Here is a 22,536-nt window from a genome sequence, read left to right as displayed (position 1 = left end):
GTTTAATCTATTAACCAGTTATTTGTAACTATTCCTCTTTGCTTTCGTGTTGAGTGTTAACTTTTTAAAAAATGGCAGGTAATCTTAGACATTATTCATACTCCGAATTAGCTGACATGCATTTAATGTATGGAGTGGGACACTACTGTGATAGTACTGAAGCAAGACGTTTGTATCAAGAGAACTTTCCTAACCGAATATGTCCAAGTTCAAGGTTTTTTGCCACTATTCATCAACGTCTGTCTGAAACAGATTCTTTGGTATCCAAAGAGCACATTTATGCAGGCAGACCCCGATCCACTATGACTGTTGAGTTAGAAGAACAAGTTCTTAATAAAATTTATGAACATCCAGAGAAGAGCACAAGAGAATTGTCAGTGCAGTTTAATGTCAATCAATCTATTATTTGGAGGATACTAAAATAGCAGAAATTACATCCATACCACCTCCAGAAAGTTCATACTCTATTGCCACGAGACTGTATTCCCCGTGCTAGTATTTGCCAATGGTTTTTAGTGAAAATTGTTTACCCAAACTTTTTAACAACCGTTTTATTTACCGACGAGGCACACTTTACAAGAACTGCTATCGTTAAAGTCCACAACCAACATATTTGGACAGCTGAGAATCCTCATGCCATCAATCCTAATCTTTCACAACATCAGTTTTCAGTAAACATTTGGGCAGGAATCATAGCAGATCATCTACTTCTGTTTGAGCTTCCTCCCAGGCTTAATGGCATAATCTAACTAGTCTTTTGGTATAAGTTTAATGTCATTTAGATATGCTACTTTCATATAAGAAAAACTTTTCATGAAAAACCGAATATTTTATTTGCAATCAGCTACAACATATGAGTTATTAGTTCTCTCCTCATAAAACAGCAAATTTTTATGGTGTAATGTACTACATAAGAATACATTTTATTCAACTTTTATTTGAATTTAGTTTACACAGCTTACATAATTCTTTTCAGAATTAAATTCTCTACAATTTTTATTGCGAAAAAATATTTGTTTACTGGTCATTAAAGAAAGTTATTGGGCATCAAACGTAGAAGTCTGTGTTTTTCTACTTGAATTTTATGCATATTTCAACTTTTTTCTCAAAAACTGCTCACACTACAGCTTCTAGACTAGTATTATTCAATTTTTCAGATATTTTTCCATATGAATCCAGCATAAGTTTTTCAAAAACTAGTCCCCAAACAATTCAGCATCAGTGTATTTCACCAGAGGAACTGAATTCCGGGCGAAATCTTTCACCCTGTATAGCTCGCTAATGAAGCGTTTATGGATATATGTTTATATGAACTTTTTTACCTCTACTATCACGTATTAAAATATTTTACCATAATTATGAATCACCCTGTATAGTAGTCATATGATTAACACTACAGTTTTATTCTATGGCTATATTATGTTATAACTATATGTTTTGTCTTTTTGTTTCTTTTGTCCTTTTGAATAGTATTATAAAGTAGACAAGGACATCGTAATCAGTCCATAATGAAATCCAATTGAAAAAAGTACAAATAAATGACAAAAATACAGTAGGCTATGCATAATACTGTATAATATTTTTACAGTTTGAACTAGAAAACCTGGTGGATGAATATAATCATAGAGTAAATATACCGTTTGAAGATACCTGGATTATTTTTCTCTGATATATTATTTTGATTGTGATTATCTTTATCTATTGTGATGTCCACTTTATATTTAATGGCAGTGTTTGATTGGCAATGGTATTGCCTTCCTTGTCTATCATTCAACAAAGCGGATAGCGCTATCTCTTTCTCGCTTTGCTCTGTTGCCAGATCGTCTCTTAACAATGTGGAATTAATGATTGATTAACAAACTATTTCGTCTTAATTATGAAAATTCATTAGGAATTATTGAAAAATATAAATTCTTGCTTAATAAAATATAACTGATTATTTAAAACGAGAATGAACTGTTAATATTACATCAATAAACCTGTATCAGCTACCGTCTATAGAAGGCATTGACAAGTTCGGCAACGTTGTTCTCCTATCTTTTTCTACTGCCATTATAACGTGGACCTCACTATAGTAAATAACTCTCTTGACATAGCCTATGCCTAATTATATTGATTAATTATATGAATAATTCGGAAGTCTCTATTGAATGAGTTGATAATAATTATTCCACAATCTTACAACAAGAAAAAGAACTAAGCATGACTTACTAAAACTAAACTTATTTTTTCCTACAGTTACGTTGAAAAGTGGCCATTGCTGCACTGATTACAGAACGCAAAGAATCACTTTTCCGCTCTAGTGCGGGAATAGTTATTTGTGCAACTAGTGCGCAAAGTGACAGTTTGCTGCACCGAAAGAAACGTTTACGCCCGAGCCGTAGGCGAGGGCAGAATGGTTTCTTGAGTGCAGCAGAGGAACTTTGCGCACGTATTTCACATTAAGTTTTTCCTACAGTTAACATTGAATATGAAAAGTGGGTAATTATGGGTAAAATTGCCTGAAATCCATCAAATGTTTTTCTGTGTAATTCTATTATTGATAAAAACCTTAATCCTAAAATCCTAAAGTCCTCGTTGTCCTTGGTTATAATATATAATGAATAATAATTAGCTCGTTGTGCTTCGTTGCACCTCTGCTCACTATAGCAGCCCACTCACTGTTACCAACTTCATTTTGATTTTGCTGCACTGTTGCTCCATATAACCTACTAAGTATTTTGCGTTGCCATGTTGCAAATGAGTGCAGAAAAATTTTTCTCGCACTAGAGCGGAAAAGTGATTCCTTGCGTTCTGTAATCAGTGCAGCAATGGCCACTTTTCAACGTAACTGTAGGAAAAAATTTTTCTGCACTCCAGATTTGCAACATGGCAACGCAAAATACTTAGTATGTTATATGGAGCAACAGCAAAATCAAAATGAAGTTGGTAACAGTGAGTGGGCTGCTATAGTGAGCAGAGGTGCAATGAAGCACAACACGCTAATTATTATTCATTATATATTATAATGGAGGACAACGAGGACTTTAGGATTTTAGGATTAAGGTTTTTATCAATAATAAAATTACACAGAAAAACATTTGATGCATTTCAGGCAATATTTTACCCATAATTACCCACTTTTCATATTCAATGGTAACTGTAGGAAAAACTTAATGTGAAATACGTGCGCAAAGTTCCTCTGCTGCAACGTTTCTTTCGGTGCAGCAAACTGTCACTTTGCGCACTAGTTGCACAAATAACTAATTCCATGTTACAGTACTGTATTACAATATTCATAACACTGTGTACTGTGTATAACAGAATATAATTCGTAGTTCGGACTCCATAAACAGACAGCGCAAGTGTAGCGATAGATTTCAGCAAGCTTACAACGTTTGCTGATAGATGCCGTTGAATAGATTCACTCTCAATAATCCGTTTTTTTTTGTTAGTGTTTTAAAATTTATTATTTTAACATTAACACGGAGGCAGGACAACATGGAAAGAAGAACAATAATGTTTCCATTTCCAGTGATATTACAAATCACGTTGCTTGAATTTCAACAACACATAAGTTGTTACAGGTATCTAAAAATAATCAAGAGAGCAAATTACTCTGTATCTTTCTCATTTATTAATGATCATATTATGCAAAAACTAAGAGATAACAAAACTTGAAAATTGACTTGATTTTTGAATGATTCTTAGTTTAAACAAATAATGTTATTTGTATTTATTGAGATAGGCATATAATGTGAAGTTGGTCTTAAGTCCCTTTCATTACTTTTTCATCACACTAATTTTGGAAGGCAGAACAATAAAGTTATTATTATAATGAAAAGCTACATCATTGAAAGATTGTTTGAAACAATCTTGAAAATTTAGTAATTTCGATGATTTATGATTGAATTTAGTACCGGTAATAAATAAAATTAGATGAACCAATCATAATTAGTGTGTGATATTTTCTGAGAAGAAGGCTTCTCTGATTGGTTCTCGTATCATTTAATCGGCATTAGAAGTCTGTTACTTTTGTGCAACTGGGGGTTAGCCTACATGAGCATAATATACTATTGAACATATTTGATTTATCAAATTTGATACTCATGTTTCAGCTTCCTTATAGCAACCTTGATGACACTTTTCTGATAAAATTTATTGCATGTTTTACATAATTAATTATTTACAATAGGTTGAGTTGAAATTATGTATCAGTTTACATATACTGTACGTTTAAATTGATGAATAAATTATTATCTCTTTCAAAATGGGTAAAAATATTCGAAAGTTTACATTCTTCTTTAAGCTTGTAAATATGTTTTGTGTTAGATTAAAAAATATTATTTTTTTATTTTGTTCAAGAAATTTGAGTATTCTCCGAACGATAATTTGAATAGTTTGCCGCCATGTAAGCAGTGAGATCTAGATCTACGTGGTGAGCCACCTTCACCTATTGTAGATTTAGGAGGCATTCGGCTTCAGCTGATGTTTTCAATTTGTAAATATTTTGGAGCCTCAGACATGTCCTCAAAATTTTATTAATAACTGACTTTTAATTTTGTTTACTAAAAGATCAATTTTAACTATTCAACATTGGTAGATTTCTTTGAATAATTGAGCAGAACTGAAATCTACTAACGATATAAGTAGGATTTAGGATACAATCCACAAGCAAAATCATTCTCTACTACTTTGGAAACTTCGGAACTTCATTGTTTTACGGCTTAGGTAATTATTTTTTTAATATTCAAAAACTACTATCATATTCACTTCCTCAATTATTCCTCTAACAATAATCAAGATGATTTAGGGCTAATATAAAATTGTATTCAACTTGATTAGAATTAGAAACAATGCTAATCGCTTATGAATTTTGAGGTTGGTTTTCAGTTTACATAGCTGAAACACTAAGTTGATTTTGTTATTACCGTAAAACTACTATTGATGAACCTTTGTATTTTTAATTAAAGTAAAAATTTAAAAGTTAAATTTGAAAAAATCCTTGCAAAATTATATTTAGAATAAGGTTATCTAGGCCTAGATGCAGGCATCTATGAAGCTCAAACAAGCTATAATAACTATAAATGGAAAGGAATCTTTAGGCTATGTAAATAATTTTCACATCCTTAGGTAATAGGAATGCCAACCGCAATAGGCTAATCGGTTTGTTGGTATTTTATAGGATGAACCAGTTTCTCTTTTTGTAAATTCTTTTGCAGTATTAAATTTAGATCCTAACTCATTAGAAATTAGAAAAACACAATTAGCCTAATAATAAATTATGCTATGCTAGCCTAATCTTTTCTTGTGATTTGGCTTATAATACTAATTTAGTAGCCTATGATATTATTTTATTTCATTCACATTCACAAATCATAATTATAATATATAATATGATAGATATTATAAATATTTTATCGCTCATTGACACTCAAATCTGACACTAAAAGTTTCAGAACTAATTGACTGTGATAAGATGATTCAGATTTGTTGTATAATAACTTGAATTACTATAAATTCATGTGTCAAGATAGTTCAATATCCAATCTCACTGGGCATCCAACCTGCATCATTGTAGAAATAAATCTGAAATAATTCCATTGTTGAAGTCATTGCACTCTTCCGGAATTGTCAATGAAAGCTAATGATAACCAATTCATTTAGTCAAGTCACGTCTACTGCTAATCGAAGAAGTCAGCGGTCCGGCACTTAATGTGCATTGTTTTGATGCTTGATCCTTGTTCATCGTAATACAGTATCACATACTGTTACAGTACCCGTAACTGAATCATTTTAAAATAATAATTTCGTACCACTTGTAATTTTGGTTTACTCCAATCTTTTAGGCCTATGCTAACACTTAAGAACTAGTTTATTATTTGTACATTCTATCGCTTCCTTTATCAAATCATGACCGAATTCTACTCTTACCTCTTCCACGGTGTCTGAAACATTCCATAGATAAGAGAGATGGACTTAATAATAAAGCGACAACATCATATTAAATCAAGCTACCCATATGATTCCAACAATTTACTTACCTATGAATTATATTTGTTTATCACATCGCTTTATTTTTTCCAAAATTCATCCATTATGATAGTAATATTAGGGATGATCATCAAGATTTGATTGCTCTTCAAATCATTCTTGCTTTCTTGCATAAAAATAAATATGAAAACTGGTTTTAATTGTAAAATTCAATCATAAATTACATGCGAGTCTATTTTTGCTCTATTCAATTCGTTTGTCTTTTCTTTAGCTTGAACAACAATAAATGACTCAGTGTAAAATAAACTACTCTCAAATCAAATTCTTCATTCTTTAAAATGCACTATACAATAAAATTTAATAGTATTATTATTACAAAAATACCCCTACAAAACTATACGTCTGTGTGTAAGTCCAGGTACGTCCAGGTTACTTACTGGATCTAGATCTATTGCGTTTTATCAATAATTGATTATAAATTATTAAATGGCCGGCAATGGCCTGCATGATTTTCCAGTACAGAAGTAACTACATTTTACTAACTTGATAACTAAATAAAACACATTAATATCATAATACTAAAACATATGGTACTGTAAATTATAGTTTTAAATCCATATCAAAGAAAAGTAAAAGATCAATGAAAAAAGTAAATTTAAATGAAATAAAAGTAATAATATAAAACAAAACATATTGAAGATTTCTTAGCGATAACATGTTACTTTTTAATCTTTAAAAAAAAAATGAAATGAAAAAATTGAGGAAAGAAAAATAAAGAAAATTGAATATTTATCATACAGGAGCAGTGATCGGCGGATCCTCAAATGATATCAGTAAAAAGGTGCCGATTTATTATATAAGAAGGAGAAAAAGTATTAAGATTCTCACTAATAGAGTCAAGAAATAGAAGAATTCCGGGAAATAAACAAATAACTCTACGAAACATTACTGTTTTCAATGTAGCCAATATATGCTATAACTTAATATATTCTATAGAATGATTTTAAATGATTTTATAGCATGATTCTTTACTATTTAATAAATGATGGGTGTGGTAAGAGAGCCTTCCTCTTCTGTTGTTATCAATCGAAGTCTCATTCTGATAATAGATGACACTTTGATCCAATTAAACCGGTCTGCCAGCACCAAAAACAAATAGATAAACAGTCTCACCGTTTTGTGGGGGGGGGAGGTTGTAGGAGAAGAGATTAATTTAGTGGTGGCTTGTGGCTGTGAAAAATAGGGATGTGCGCACTACTTTTATCTACAGGAACGTTTGAGATACAAGACGCGTTTTGTTGCTTGTCGTGTCTGTTTAAATGATACATAATAAATTGTGATAATGAAGTGAAGTTAAATTAGTCTACAATATAGGCTTATTTCAAAAATTGCTGAATTCAGCCCTTGGCAAATTGTGAGTATGTCTCTCTCCAAGCTAGGTAAATATTGTCCTCGAATAACTCGTATTCAAACAATATAACATTTCACTTCAAACAAGTAAATTTGGCTCGCTCCAAAATATCCATCTTCATTCTAAAATATAGTCATAAAAGACCTACAATTGATAATTCAAAAATTCTCTCGATACATCATATCAAAAAGAAAACCAGCATAATAAGGACATCACTTTTGTTTCAATTAATAAAATTATCCATATAAGGTTCGTCTCTCATGTTGATGCTATAATCAGTGTTCTAACTAACTGATAAATACTGTATTTGTATACATTAATAAATAATTGTGAATTGTGACCATACCTTCATTTTTAGATCATCTGATAAACTTAGTAGAGTGTCAGGTACGCTACAACCTACAATTGAAAAATACTACCTATGGTAGTAAAATTAGACTTCATAGACAAATACCTTGCCAAATACAGTAGACGAAATTCATTTCTTTGAAATCCCTATGACAATATAGGCTAATCATTGAAGATTACTCCACTGCTAATCTCTGTATTAATACAATTATTATTAATATAGGCTTATTTAATTTTATTGTTAGATGATGCCCATAAGATTCTGATGATGACTATAAGATTCTACCTATGTGTCGACATTTAAATAAAATTTTGGTATAAAAAATAATTGAAAATATGATCTCATAGTCGCTATTTCCAATATTAATTTGAATTCCAAATTATATTTTATCAATAATTTCTCTAGCAATGGATTGTTTAGTATCATTGTAGGAGCATTCCTATCAGCACTAGCACTGTGACAACCTCACCAATGCAAAACAAGTTGGTTTAGGCAGCACAGCACAGCAGTTAGTTTGGGAGTTTGGCCCTCGGCTAGTTTAGATTGTGAATGCTAATCAACTTGTGGTGGCGCGTTTCAGTTTGATTAAGTTTGCCACCTCCCGGCCAAAGTTCACGTCAAGTCAAGATTGTGTGGGAAATCACTGCATGAGCTGCTGTAAGATTCTGCTGTTCACTTCCAATCAAATCTATAATTCATAACTTGTGAACTTGGGCCATACACGGTTTCAAATAGTTATCGGTGAGTAAATTCAACAAATTAACAAACCAATTGGTACTTCATTCATAATTAATTGGGATTCATTTGTTTGTAATTCACTCCTTGAAACGTTCTTTCAGGCTCAACCTATCTTCAATAATATTCTATAAGGTTTCTTTACAGTCTATATATCGTTTTAGAAATTTGAATAGTTTTTTCCTAGAATAAGTTACCTCTTAAATAACAGTTATACTAATTTAGGAGGCGATAAAATATCATACATATGAACAAAAATGATAGAGATGAGTGATGGGAACAAACCTTGGACTATTACCTAGTCAATTTTGCTGTTCCTCCTCCAATGAATAATTTATTATTGTCATAAAATAATGAAGAATTGAATGGATTTTCACATCATTATTTTCAATTGATGATTAAATAGTTCTGGTTTATTCTTGAATAGATTAATTATTTTCGAATTTGTCTCATTTTTTAATCCTGTATTGACAAGACTTTGACAATATGAAACAGATTTGAACAGAAAGCTTTTGGTTTCTTATCATATTGTGATAAATCTTTATTTATCATGTTCAATGATTTTTTAACCTTTCTTACTATTTCTGGCTCTAAATTTTTCAATTAATGGTAATTCGAGTGTAATTTTTGTGTGTTTTATCCAGGTTTTCATTCGTCAAAATTCAAAATTTTCAGTTTTGTTGTTCTTTAGTAAAAATGAACTAATTTTTAGAAGAGTGAAATCATAACCCTATTTCGGACTTTTAAAATATTATCTTAATTTGGGAGAGACTAAGTACAAGGAGTATCCTTAGTTTTCCTCTCTCGGTCAGTGCTTTAATGTAAAAATAATAAATAAAATAAATAAAATAGATGATTTAAATAAAATAAAACATTAGTTTTTTCATGATATAAACTCAGTCCTCCATTATTTTCAGAAAACTTATATTAACTGGTATTCAGCACAAATATAATGTCAGTTACAGTACTGTTTTTTTTTTGGATTTCAATTCATAGAACTACAGTTTATTTGTGGTGTTCAAATTCGCGTTTCAGTGCGGTTTTTATGTGATTCATTATTATGGTGTTCAGGTTGTGACTTGTGAGTCAATTGCTTTGTGATATGATTATTATCTTCCAGACTTATGAATCAGAGTTACAATTCAATTATCCGTTGATATGATTTACATTTTAACTATTTTTCATATTAATTATTCAATAGACTAGAAAAAAGGACGGAAAATTTGCAGGGTGCCCAGGGCGCAACTTATCTCTTCCGGACCCGGACAAATCTCTTCCCCCTGAAGTAATTAGTGATCTTCAGATGAAAACTATCTCTATTTTCCCCATCATCTCTATTCTTTCTTCTTTCTATACTTATTCAGTAGTGCTTTTTATTTTCAAGTCTCATGTTTTTTTTCAGTTTTTTCTACCCATTTTCACCCCTTCTGTAGGCCTACTACCGTATGTTAAATCCTCAGATTCCAGCCCAACATCCTACATCGTATGCACTTCTGGAGATTCCTCTGGGGATTTGTTTTTATCAATAATAAAACCGGTTTGTCAAGAGCTCCATACATGGAACTGTAGTTTTGGATTTCATCCAAGTGCTGTTGAAGATACAACTATACTTATATACCATTATTCCTCCCAATCCGAAAACCCGCAAGATAATCAAGTCTATAACTAGACGAGTTCTGTTTTTGTATTTTTTATTCTCATACTTCAGTATTTTTGCTCAATTTCATGAGAAGCAAGTAGATAATTATTTGAAAATTGCATTGCAACTGTTTGAAAAAATTAATCGCTAGATTTCTCCCCTGTACATTTGAAGAACCAGAGGTTGTTAACCTCTACTCTGCACTAAACTACAGTGATCTTGTATATTTTGCTTTTGAGATAATATAACTTCATAAGTACAGCTTGTCTGAAGTGTTGTGTACAAAATACTGGCGTTGTTGCCAGATTGTGCACGCTGAGTGAATAATTAATATTCAGTTGAATGCAGAGCAGTACTTAACTCTTTTGCTGTTCGTTGAATACTAATATCACTAATTAAGCGATAAGTTGAACTGTAGTAAATTATGAATGCTGCAAAGTGTGTTTCAGATAACATATTTTCTTTAGTTGTCAGTAACTTACCGATTTTGAAAGTAACTGTGATTCAGTCAAGTAGCTATGTTATTCAAACAAATGTTTTAATACTATTGAAAACTAGTTCAACATACACAAGTCAAGTCAGAAATCTTTATTCCATTAAAGAGAATCAATGATATCTATTACTACATTCTAAACAATATATATGTATACAGATTCACTTAGATGAGTTATTCTCAAAAATATTCATACATTGATACATATTTTCATTTATAGGTTTTTTGTATCTTAAGATAATTTTCCAAAATTTTCAATCTTGAGTAAAAACTTCATTCTTTATCAAGTAATCATCCATTTTGCGGTGAATTCATTTATAGATCATAGCATAAATAATATTATGCACGTCTCAGCAGTTATATTTTCAATCAAGGAACATTTGCCTATGCAAAATCGTGCTATCACAGTTATCATTAGTGACTCTATTTATAAATGAAAAGTGTTCTATTATGAGATAAGTTGTTTTTACTCATTACTTATGTGACAACTTACAACATTACATTAATTCAAATCTAATAATAATTGATGAGTAATCATTGAGGTGTTGGACGTTGGTGAGATTACATAGAATGAGCGATAAAAATAAAGTGAACCATTATTCGTGCTCATAGGAAGTGATTAAATCTTCAATATGTGATAAATCTCGCTTATTTTATATTCGCTCTCCTTTCTGAGTAATAAAATTTATAACTTGAGTAATAGTATAACTTTAGTTCTGGAATAATGCAATCTCGGTATTCATATTATGGTTAATTAATTGTTCATGTCACGTTCAGCTGAATGTGTGAATCACTATTGAAACATTTCAAACTATAATAAATTGAAGAATTTAAACCGAATGATCTAAATATGAAGGATCTATCCATACCATTTGTATATTCTTGAACATTCTGCATTTAACATTTTTTTATAACTCTCATTTTGATTCCATTAGAAAAATAGTACCCATTTAGAAAAATACTTCAGTGATGATCACTTTGAAATGTCAGCGTTATGTGAATGGGGGAGCATTTGTGTTATTCATAAGTAATCCGGACAGTTTGTAGTCAATCCCACTATACTTGTAATTTAGCCAAAAACGATTTTTTTGTTCAATCTCATCCTTATGTATTCATTTTCTTACATAAGGATTTTCTCATTTTTGTCTTATTGCTATCAAATCAGATTTACAGAAAATTATGCAATAACTTACTACGATCATACATCTAACAAATAAAAATATGAGTGCTTCACATAATCAAGGTCTATAAATACAGGTCATGACACTCGTGTTCGTTATGGAGCGGCCATATTATGTGGGGTCTTTATGGCGGTACATTTGAAGTATTCCAATCTGCTCATAACAAAATCATGCATTATGCTTTTTAAAAACAATATTCTGGTTCAGATAATATGTAAATTCAGGTTTTCTTTAATAATGGAATTTCAATAATAAATGGTTCAATAATTCATTTTTTTTATTATTAAAAATTGTTCTTATTCTTGTAACTTGTTATGATTCATAAGGCATTTGGGCAAAAGGCAAACCTCAAAAAGAGTTTGAAGTTCCCAATCTAAAAATCAACAATTCAGTTCCTAGTTGGAATCTAAATGTTATTATTCTGTTGGAAGAATTTATTTTACAATTCAAAGCCAAGCAATAATCCTTGAACAATATAACAAAATAACACATCATGTTGTTCAATCTATAATGATAAATTTGAATATTTGTGAGCAGATTGGAATATTTCAAATGTACCGCCATAAAGACCCCACATAATGTCGATTTTGCAATGCATCACGGGACTGTGTCATGACCTGTATTATTATAGACCTTGCACATAATAGTGTTCACCAATCCTTCACTTATCATATATTTTCAATGGTAAATTCACTCCCAATATTCATTAATGACCTTGAAATTGTTTGTGTTTTTCCCACATCTGTTCAAATTATCCCAAATTTTATTCAAATCTATTCTTATCTCTAGCTTTACTTTACAATACGTTTTAAATCTATTGAAATGAATTACGGTACGCTTGAATAGCGTTAGACAAGTATTTTTGATCTGGGTCTCATTTATTTAAATAAAATGAAAACAGGAATGCACTCTCAATATAATATTGCACTCTGATATTCAGTTATTCCTTACAAAACACTTACAAATGATTCCTTACATTCACTGTCAAATGATGTAAATGTAGGCCTATTGTTTTGCAGGTAACGAGGTAACTACAATTTTACCTTTGTTAAAATGAATAGTCAGTTTAGTATTTCAAGAGACCAATCAACGATTGTCGTTTTTTTCACTTTCCACTTAAAATATAATTATTTTTGCACTATCACTCCAATGTACCATTTGACAGCGAAATTATAGCTCTTTGCTTTTTCACAATGGTTCGTGTACAAAAGCGAATGGGAAAATTACAGTCATCAGTTCAGGAAGACGCATGATAGACATGCGATGCATTAAGTGCTTTGAAACTGGCATTTTTAGATGGACAACTGAATTTCTGTTGGAGCATGAGGTTTTTATTATAACTCGTCAATTCTTGATGAAGAGTCTCTCTCTATCTTTTTTTGCCATTGTGATCCAATTTATAAAAAGTGCTTGACAGTTGAGCCTAGAACAGTAATTTCTAATATTAATAACTTTTATAGAGTAACTACATTGATGCTTCATATTACAGAGTATTACCAGTTGCTGAAAAAAATAAAATTTAACGTTCGTTCTGATATAACATGAAGTTGTGGCCCAGATTCTGTTTTTATCAGGCTTGAAATACTTATTTTTTCATATCAAATAGTTCACCATTTACTCAAACCTTATTATTTTATTAATTGGGAATTGGAGAACTATTATTATAATAATTCTCACTGTTCGTCTGATCATAGTTTCAACTCTGTTAGTTGAAGAGGTGAAAGTTATTTCATTAAATGATGACATTTTCGGCGCTGCAGTAGAGAAATTTAAAAATAGTAAACAAAATCGATTTATTATTTGAATAGATGTTTGTACAATGTTTGAATCATTGATTATATTAATTTTCCCTTCAAATCGATCGTACACTCAGAATTTAGGAAATAAAATGAAAATTCAACTGCAAGTCTGTGAGATAAAAAATTCGAAATTCTTATTTGAACTGTTTGAAATCTCTCGTCTTTTCTGAGCTAGTATTGTAAATGCCTCCTTTTATCTAATCTGTAAATGTTATTAAGCTACAGCTTGTTTGCTTTTAAATTAGAATACTATTCCTTCCAAAAATTCCCCATTAATATCTTGTTTTCTGAGATTTTATTGATTGAATTTCATGTTTAGAACAGAAAAAATAATTGTTTTGTTCAACAGCATTCCTGAATTGAATCTAGGCGTTTTCAATCTTCAAGTTTTGATTTTGATAAAGCTATATCAACAATTCAATAAATAATCTTATCTAAATTTGTTTATCCATCTTTCTTTCAATATTAATCAAGTTGTTAAGTGGATAAATAGTCTGCTAACTATAATAATGGACTGTGACTGATTATAGGAGAAACAAAAATGTTATTTGATCAGTTTTTCAGTTGATGTTAAGAAATAATTCAATTTGTTTTCTTTATACAGTTTCTTTATATAGAAATCGTTCAATCATGTATACTAAGAATTTAATTTTATTACTAACAAAGATGAAAATATATGACTCAATGATAAGTTAACACTATGCATAACATAGTCTAATGACTAATGTTATCATTTTCAGAAAAAAAACTACGTTTTCTTCAAGTAATAATTACTGATAAATGTTTGAAGTAATAAACCTAAAATTATTAAAGTTGATAGCCTATAGCTTTTTTAACTTATATTTCTACCATAAACTCATCTTTACTACAACACTTTTTCATGAAACAATACATTTATGAAAGTATTTCAGTAAAGTTCATAATGTAACAATTTTCTTTTATCATAATTATAACCGATTATCTAAAATGATGATACATAATTTAAAGCTTGATGATCATGAATAAGCATGGGTCAAAAGATCATGCATGTGTTATTGGATAGTAATGATGAACAATCCATTTTGTTTTATTGCCTTATATTTTATTCCGGTTCTGGTCTTTCTAGAGCGATAACCTGGAAACAATTCCAAGTTAGACTGAATGACTTTTGGTCAACCCAATCAATTTCCTATTTTTTTAGATTTGTCGGAGACAAATTACTTTGAATAAGCGGCTCTTGCCACACTGACAAGGATATCTAAATCAAGATTATTAGAGGAAACTAGTCTGCTATTTTTAACAAACTGGTTTCTTGTTTTCTCCAAGTTTAATCAATGGTGCTGGAAGTCGCATTAAGATTACAAACAAACGGTTATCACTCGTTTTTGGAAAGATTTTTTTAATGGAAACAAACAAAAAACAATTGTGCGTGAAACTCACATAATAATTCGAATGCGTGAAAAATTATTCAATCAATTACAGTATGACGTTTTATCATTGCTATTTCCATTTTGTACGTCACGTTGTATTATTCAATGTTGTAATCAACCATGATAAAAAATATTATTCTTGATAGAAGTTCACATTGTCATATGTCACAGTGTAAAAATATTCCTCTCTCGCCAAAAATGGTTTGATGATTTTCACATACATTATTATCTTCTCCTATCTTCTTGAAATGTATGAATTCAAGGCTACTTTCTTGTATTTATATTATAGTACCCTTTAAAATTAATTTAAAATAATTATAATTTGTATTCTTATTCTATTAATTTCAAAGGTTACTGTAACTCTATTTTATAAATCTTCTCCTATTTATATCTAATTTAGTTTGGTATTAATGTCTAATAAATGTTTTCATATTGTTATTGTTTGTGATTGCTTCTCATTTTTCTGTTTAGTTTTTCCTAAAATTTTACTCATAAAATACTGTAATTAATTTCTCGTCTTTTGAGGTTTTTTTTTGTTTGCTATGTATGCTTTTTTATTCTTCTATCTAAAAATCATCTAGTATTTCTGTAACTCTAGTATTTCTCGTAGAAATACTGATAGTACTTATCAGTAATATGGTATTCATTATTTTTGTATGATCATTCAATATAATATGTTGTATTCTTTATCTATCTAGGAATTCTGTACTAAAATGGATCATAGCATTATTCACTGTGCTAATAGTGAAGTTGTGTTTCTTTTCTGGCTCAACATTTTGCAAAATTACGAAAAAATTTCCAATTTGTAGATGTTTGAGTGAAATGTTTTTGCTTTCAATTAGTTTTTAATCATCAAAATTTGAAATTTTTAGTTTAGTTATTAGTTTTGAAGTGGAAATCAGACTTTTTGAAGTGAAAAGTGAAATCTTAACCTCATTCTTTTTGAAACTTTTATTTGTAAAAATTTGGGAGAAGACAGTTTTGGGCTATGCCTGTTGTCTTCTCCCAATCATAATATTATATATTATAATTATGATTTATGATTGTCAATGAAATAAATAAATAAATAAGTAAAAAAACTTGCTAAGCGTACTTTAACCAGACATCCCTTGTTTTGTTTCCATTCCAATAATAAAGTTCAGCATTCGCATTAAAATTGTTCATATCCATTCAAATTCATTAGTTGATTTATTCTGGCATCAATATTGAAACCTCAATTTATTATAAACTTTCACAAGTACGCATTCAATTTATTTAGAGTATTATGTCAACCTTCAAAATTTAAAATTTTCAAATCATTCCTAGACCGAAAATCAAGTGACGAAGCAGTGTCTGATTACATAACCTTAACTTTTGGACAACATTAATATTGTATCAAAATTTTTGGAGAGAGATAGTACAGGCTCAGCCTATATATATTATGATTATAGTGGTTTATTCAATAAATTAATGAAATGAAATTAGGTGTTTATAAGCTTTTTATTCAATAGTGTTACATACGTTAAAAATAGTTTTTTTTCTTGTTGCAGGAAATGTTATCGCGAAAAGCACTCCATGTGGTCAGCTCTTTATGTAGGACAAGTCCAGATGTCGCGAGGAATTTGTCCACCCTTTCAAAACTGACCCTGAACAGGAATTTCAGGCTACGAAACGCTAAGCTGCTTGCTTCGCTTCAAAAGCTCAATCACTCACTAGAAAGTAGTTTCAATGGATCTGGAGTTCGCTACAAATCAACAAATATCGTCACTTCTCCCTACGAAGATGTTCCTATTCCTGACGCTCTGCTGCATGAATTTGTTTGGGAAAACTATGAGAAATGGGCTGATAAAATCGCCATTGTAAGTAATCTACCATCTTAACAGATAGCAGAAGAAGTCCCATGGTATGGGGCGTTTTTGTCCCAAATTTCACTGTTTGTTCAAGCCGAGTGTCCACTTAGTTCTTTCTCGTAAAGCTATGTGACGCTGGTAGTCTCTCTCACTGTGCCGTTCATACACTCTTCCAAATTTCACCCAGTCAAACCAGTAGGCTAATAATCGGCAATAGTCAACATTAATCGACAATAATAGTTTTGAACAGTGAAATTTGGAATATAAACAATTTTTACCATGGGATATCTTCTTATGTTATACTAGCAGGTAACCCGTGATCCGCAGAGGTCCAATTAAAAACTTGACAAACTGAGAACTTGACCTACTGAAATCTTGAAGAATTGAAATAACCATCTTAGGTAAATTGAGAATCTATAAGCAGAGTTTCAAGTTAATCAGTTGAGTAGACTAGTTCAGACGTGATGATGCGTCAAACATAATTTTCCTATCCCCTTCGTTTATAAGCCAATTCTTTCCGTTATTATATTATAGATTTTATGGCATTCATTATCATTTCCATTGTCAGCTACAAAACTTGTTTCCTGAACAAACACTTGAAATTTACTTTGTAAATAAAATAGAACATTAATATAACATTAATGCATATAAAATTATAAAGAGTGCCCGCTATTATTACTCAGTTTCATCAATGTTTCAAAATAGTTCTAAATAAAGGGCTGACTCCACTTCATACTTTTTCACTGGAAAGCAAAAACACTGATGAAAACCCCGCCCTCATTGAAAACATGTTTCATAATGAACAGTTGAACAGTATTTGCATGAAAAGCTATAAATAATGCAATAGGTAAATTGAATTGAATTCTATTTCGACAAAATAATACCCAATTGTAACATTTTCAACAGGGCACAATAATGCTTGCAGCAAAAACATAACATTAAGTAAAACTAGTCTAACATAATAAGATTATATAATAATTATATACAGGATGACACAGAATAACGGGAACATTTGAAAACGTCATAAAACATCAGTGGGAAGGGCAAAAATTATTTCATTCAATTTAATGTAAAGTTCAAGACTTGCTATTTGAGAATTATTAATAACATCTATCACTTTTTGACAATTATTTCTTCAAGATGGCTTCCTCCTGCACGAATACACTTTTGAAATCTGTGTTGAGATTCCTGAACGATTGCTGCAACATTTCAGCTGGGATATTGTTAATTTAGTTTTGAATCGTCTGTTATGATTCAACCACAGTTATTGGTCTAGTTGTGGAAACGTTTGAGTTGATATAGCAAACTGAAATTCGCAGGTGGATAGATATGGGACCAGGAAATTCAGATGTTGCAGCGATGAATGAGGAATCGTCAACACAAATTTCAAGAATGTATTTGTTTAGGAGGAAGCCATCTTGAAGAAGTGATTGTCAAAAAGTGATAGATGTTATTAATAATTCCCAAATGACAAGACTTGAACTTTACATTAGTTTGAATAAAATAATTTTTGCACTTTCCACTGATGTTTTATGACGTTTTCAAATGTTCCCGTTATTCTGTGTCATGTGTATAATTATTATATAATCTTAATATGTTAGTCTAGTTTTACTTTATGTTGTTATGTTTGTGCTTTCCACTAATGTTCTATGCCGTTTTTAAAAGTTCCCGTTATTCTGTTTCACCCTGTAGTAGTAATAAATCTTTTAATTTTTATGAGAAATAATATTGATTGGTATCTTGATGTATCCTAAATAAATTCTTAGGATATACAGTTCACATCTGAGTACAACTGCTCTGCCTAGCATAGATACTGTACCCTAATTAATGAAGATAATCAATATAATAAGTAAATAGTACGCTGTATAACAGTAGATTGAACGAAGATAAATAATGTAGCCTAAGGCCCGGTTGCACAAAAACCCAGGTTAAATTTTAATCATGATTCATTTCACGAGAACCAATCAGAGAAGCCTTCTTTTCGAAAAGAAACATCTGAGACCTCTGCTTCTCGTGAAATTAATTGTGATTAAAATTTAACCGGCTTTTGTGCGACCGTTACTAACTCTTATTTATTTTTATAACATCAGATGAATAAATAAATGACGTGAATGTAAACAATGTTTCAGGAGTGTGGGTTGACAGGCCGCTCGTACACGTTTTCAAAGCTGAGAGAGCTGTGCAAGAAGTTTGCTGCGGCGCTGTTGAAGTCTGGCCTGAAGCCAGGTGAGGTGGTGGCCATCATTCTGCCCAATACACCCGACTACCCCATTGCAGCTCTGGGGGCCATTGAGGCGGGGCTCACTGTGTCTACTGTCAATCCGGCCTACACGCCTGGTCAGTAATCCAACACTGTCAGCATTTCACTTCAATGGCAAGCATTCAAGTTATTCTTCTATAAGGCTTGGAGTGAATCTTACTATTTAACTCATAAATTGAGCATCAATGACAAGCTTAATTTGAAGATGGGAACTTCTACAAAAGTTTGCATCAACGCCAATTAACAAGAACATTATGAAGAATTTTCTGTTGTAGATAATATTATTCTTTGCTTACCTTTTTACTTTCCTCGACCTATTACCATAGGTAAGGAAAGTATTGCTTTCCAAAAAAATTAAGGTACCCTAATTTCAAGTTTTCTAAACGTTTCAAGGTCCCCTGTGTCCAAAAACATGATTGTGTGTGTATGTCTGTGAACACGATAACTCCATTCCTAATTAACCGATTGACTTGAAATTTCAAACTTAAGGTCCTTATACCATGAGGATCGGACAATAAGAAATTCAATAAAAAAAAAATGGCGGATGATGACTAAAAAAAACATGTTTTTCACGGTTTTCTTGAAAAAGGCTCTAACGATTTTCTTCAAATTCATACCCAGTAATAGTTATTTATCAGCTCTATGAACTGGCATGAGTCTCCTTCCTGAGAAACAACCAGGGGGTCCACCCCATCCTTGAGAAATGAACTTTCTAACCTCTTTCTCGTGCATGAGGTAGGTAGAGCAGTTTATTCAGAAGAACACATAGTCGAGATATTTTATCAGTAGAAAAGCTGTTTTGACGACTTTAAAAAAATTATCAAATTTCACAATATTTATGTAGCCGCCAATTCTCATTATGATTCCCCAAAATTATTCTCGTTTAAGAATGAGGCTTGCAGTTCAATGAGCAAGGAAAGTTGTGTGAGTGTACCACACCAGATTTTTTGATAAGGAATATACTAGATAATAATTTGAAAATCTAAAGCCGTGTCCACACTGAACAAATGTTCGACATACTTGTTCGGCAAACTTGTTTGTTGAGGAGCTCAGGGACAAACATTTTAACAAGTTTGGACAATCATTGTTTGTCAAACAAAAAAATTACTGTTTTTCCAAAAATTTTCAGCGTTGACAGCTGTAAAACAGCTGTAAAACTTGAAACCTGTTCTCCCCACTCACAAATATTTTGTTTGGTGAAGAGTCCACACTGGCCACGGCCAAACATTGTTTGTCAAACATAATAAGATTTGCCCAAACTTTTTCAACAAACATGTTTGTCGAACATTTGTTCAGTGTGGACACGGCTTAACAATTCAATGAAAGTTCCACTCTTGAATAGGAATAAATATTGGTTAAATATGTTAGTTTCAATCATAATCTTTAATTAGTTTTTGATTGAGTTCACAAAGTTTTGAGCTCAGCATGTAGATAATTTGACACCTTGTGATATGGCACCAGAACCCCTATATTTATTTCATAGTTTTATTCATAATATAGATTCAGAACAATACTTATAAATTGAATTTTAGAGTGAAGCTGATTGTAGTTAATTGAAGTGGAAAAGTAATGTAGAAATCGCACAGTGAAATACAAAATATGTGTTTTTTTACTGAAAATGATGCTCATACTAGCCATAAACCCTGGTCTTGTGGTTGGGACGAATGACTATTTATAAAGAGAAAAGAAAACTTAGGAGATTATTCATGAGAGACTAGTGGACGTAAAGTTTTAGGTTGGTTCCACTGGGAAGTAGCTTTTTAGCTCATAACAGTTTGTCAATAGAATTAGGCACCGTTTCAATGCGATAACCCCGAGCTTGGCGCTTATTCCAATCTGTGCGGTAAAACAGTCTTTCTCATCTCATGACAACAACTTTCACTCATATGAGATCAAAATAAAGCAATGATTGGGGATCCTACTAAACAATGTTGATTTGACGAGGCTTTTATTGGAAAACTGCCAAACACTAAAATACAACAATCCTATTTTCATGTATTCGAATTTGTTCCTGTTTTGCAGAGGAGATAGCGCACCAGTTCCGCAATTCGAAATCAGTCTGCGCCATAACCTTCACCGACAAATTGGACGAAGTGTTGAAGGCCAAAGCGAACTTGGAGTCTGACGGCGGGTCTCCGATCAGTGTGATCTCGATCAACGATTTCCTTGGCGCTGCGCAGCCACTGCCATCTGGAGTGTGGTCGTTCAGAGAAATGGTCGAGAACAATTTGGACACGACTGGCATTGAGTCGGTGTGCAGGAAGCATAACATCACGCAGCAGAACTTGGTTGCATTGCCCTATTCGTCGGGAACCACAGGGTTGCCGAAAGGCGTGTGTCTCAGCCACTTCAATTTGGTTGTCAATCTGCAGCAAATGGCCGCTAAAGAGACTGAGCATATCCTGGAGCCTGAAGGTGAGTACCTCATTCTATGTATTCTAATCAAATTCAAAAATTGACTAGGCTTTTATAATGCCTGTATATCACTTTATATAGCATACTTAAGGTCTTTTTTCTTTAGGGATATTTTTAATATAAATGAAAATATAAATCTCAGTACCCTTTTAAATTATTTTGTCATGACATATTTCGGTTACTAATGTCATTTTTAAAATGGATTAGAAAGCCGATTTTTAAAATGGCATTAGTAGCCGAAACATGTCGTGACAAAATAATTCAAAAGGGTACTAAGATTTATATTTTCATTCATACTAAAGGTGTATATGACCATAGAGAAAAAATAGCATAAGATATCCTTTGGTATGGAACGTTTTTGTTCCTAATTTCAAGCCGATTTTTTGTTAACTGATTCCGATGACTGTCGACTACTGTCTATTATATACTGCTTTGTTGGGGTAAGAGTGTAAGAACCGCACAGTACGGGAGACTACCAGCCTCACATAGCTTAATGAAAAAATAACTACTAGGACTATCGGCTGGAGATAACATTGAAAATTGGTACATTAACGCCCTACACCATGGGTTATTTTCTTATGCTATCCTTTCTCTATGACATTACCTAGGTAATTACATCATGAAGATGTATATTACCATAGCGAAACAATAGCGTAAGTAGATATCCCATGGGATAGGGCGATTATGTCGCAACTTCTACTGTTATCTCAAGCCGATTACTGTCGATTATTGTCGATTTTTACTGTTTTGACCGGGTAAGAGTGTATGAACGGCAGAATATGAGAGACTACCAGCGTCATAAAGTTTCACGGGAAAGAACTACGAGGACTATCAGCTTGAGATAACAGTGAAAGTTACGACATAGACGCCCTATACCATGGGATATCTAATTATGCTATTGTTTCTCTATGATATTACCTAGGGTCTAGGGTTATATACATGAATATTCTAATTGATAGCATAGCCTGTTGAAGGTGAGTATCTTATGTATTCTCAGTATTCTCTTTCATTAAATTTAAAAAAGTAACGGTACCATCCACAAA

The 22,536-nt window shown here is 31.7% G+C and overlaps 1 protein-coding gene across 12 annotated transcripts in view; it reads left to right on the top strand.

The window, feature by feature from the left end:
- The first annotated feature begins 4,449 nt into the window (after positions 1 to 4,449).
- The window catches only part of LOC111056297 (4-coumarate--CoA ligase 1), a 40,229-nt gene continuing 22,142 nt past the window's right edge, over positions 4,450 to 22,536 (top strand). For 5 of the 12 annotated variants that reach the window (XR_005572466.1, XM_039437655.1, XM_039437662.1 and 2 more), the window contains exons 1-4: positions 8,219 to 8,474; positions 16,519 to 16,827; positions 18,948 to 19,155; positions 21,101 to 21,493. Coding sequence is in view for 10 of the 12 variants with exons in the window: in XM_039437655.1 (XP_039293589.1) it covers positions 16,522 to 16,827; positions 18,948 to 19,155; positions 21,101 to 21,493 (907 nt within the window). In the remaining 2 variants the exon portion in view is untranslated. Of the gene's footprint in view, positions 4,711 to 7,155; positions 8,475 to 16,518; positions 16,828 to 18,947; positions 19,156 to 21,100; positions 21,494 to 22,536 lie in introns of those variants that run through there. The other 7 variants (XM_039437659.1, XM_039437656.1, XM_039437663.1 and 4 more) reach the window with 6 other exon arrangements.

This window comes from Nilaparvata lugens, chromosome 11 (assembly GCF_014356525.2).
Source record: "Nilaparvata lugens isolate BPH chromosome 11, ASM1435652v1, whole genome shotgun sequence".
Taxonomy (NCBI): domain Eukaryota; kingdom Metazoa; phylum Arthropoda; class Insecta; order Hemiptera; family Delphacidae; genus Nilaparvata; species Nilaparvata lugens.
Note: the sequence above shows the minus strand (reverse complement) of the source record. Positions and strands in the feature narration are given on the sequence as shown.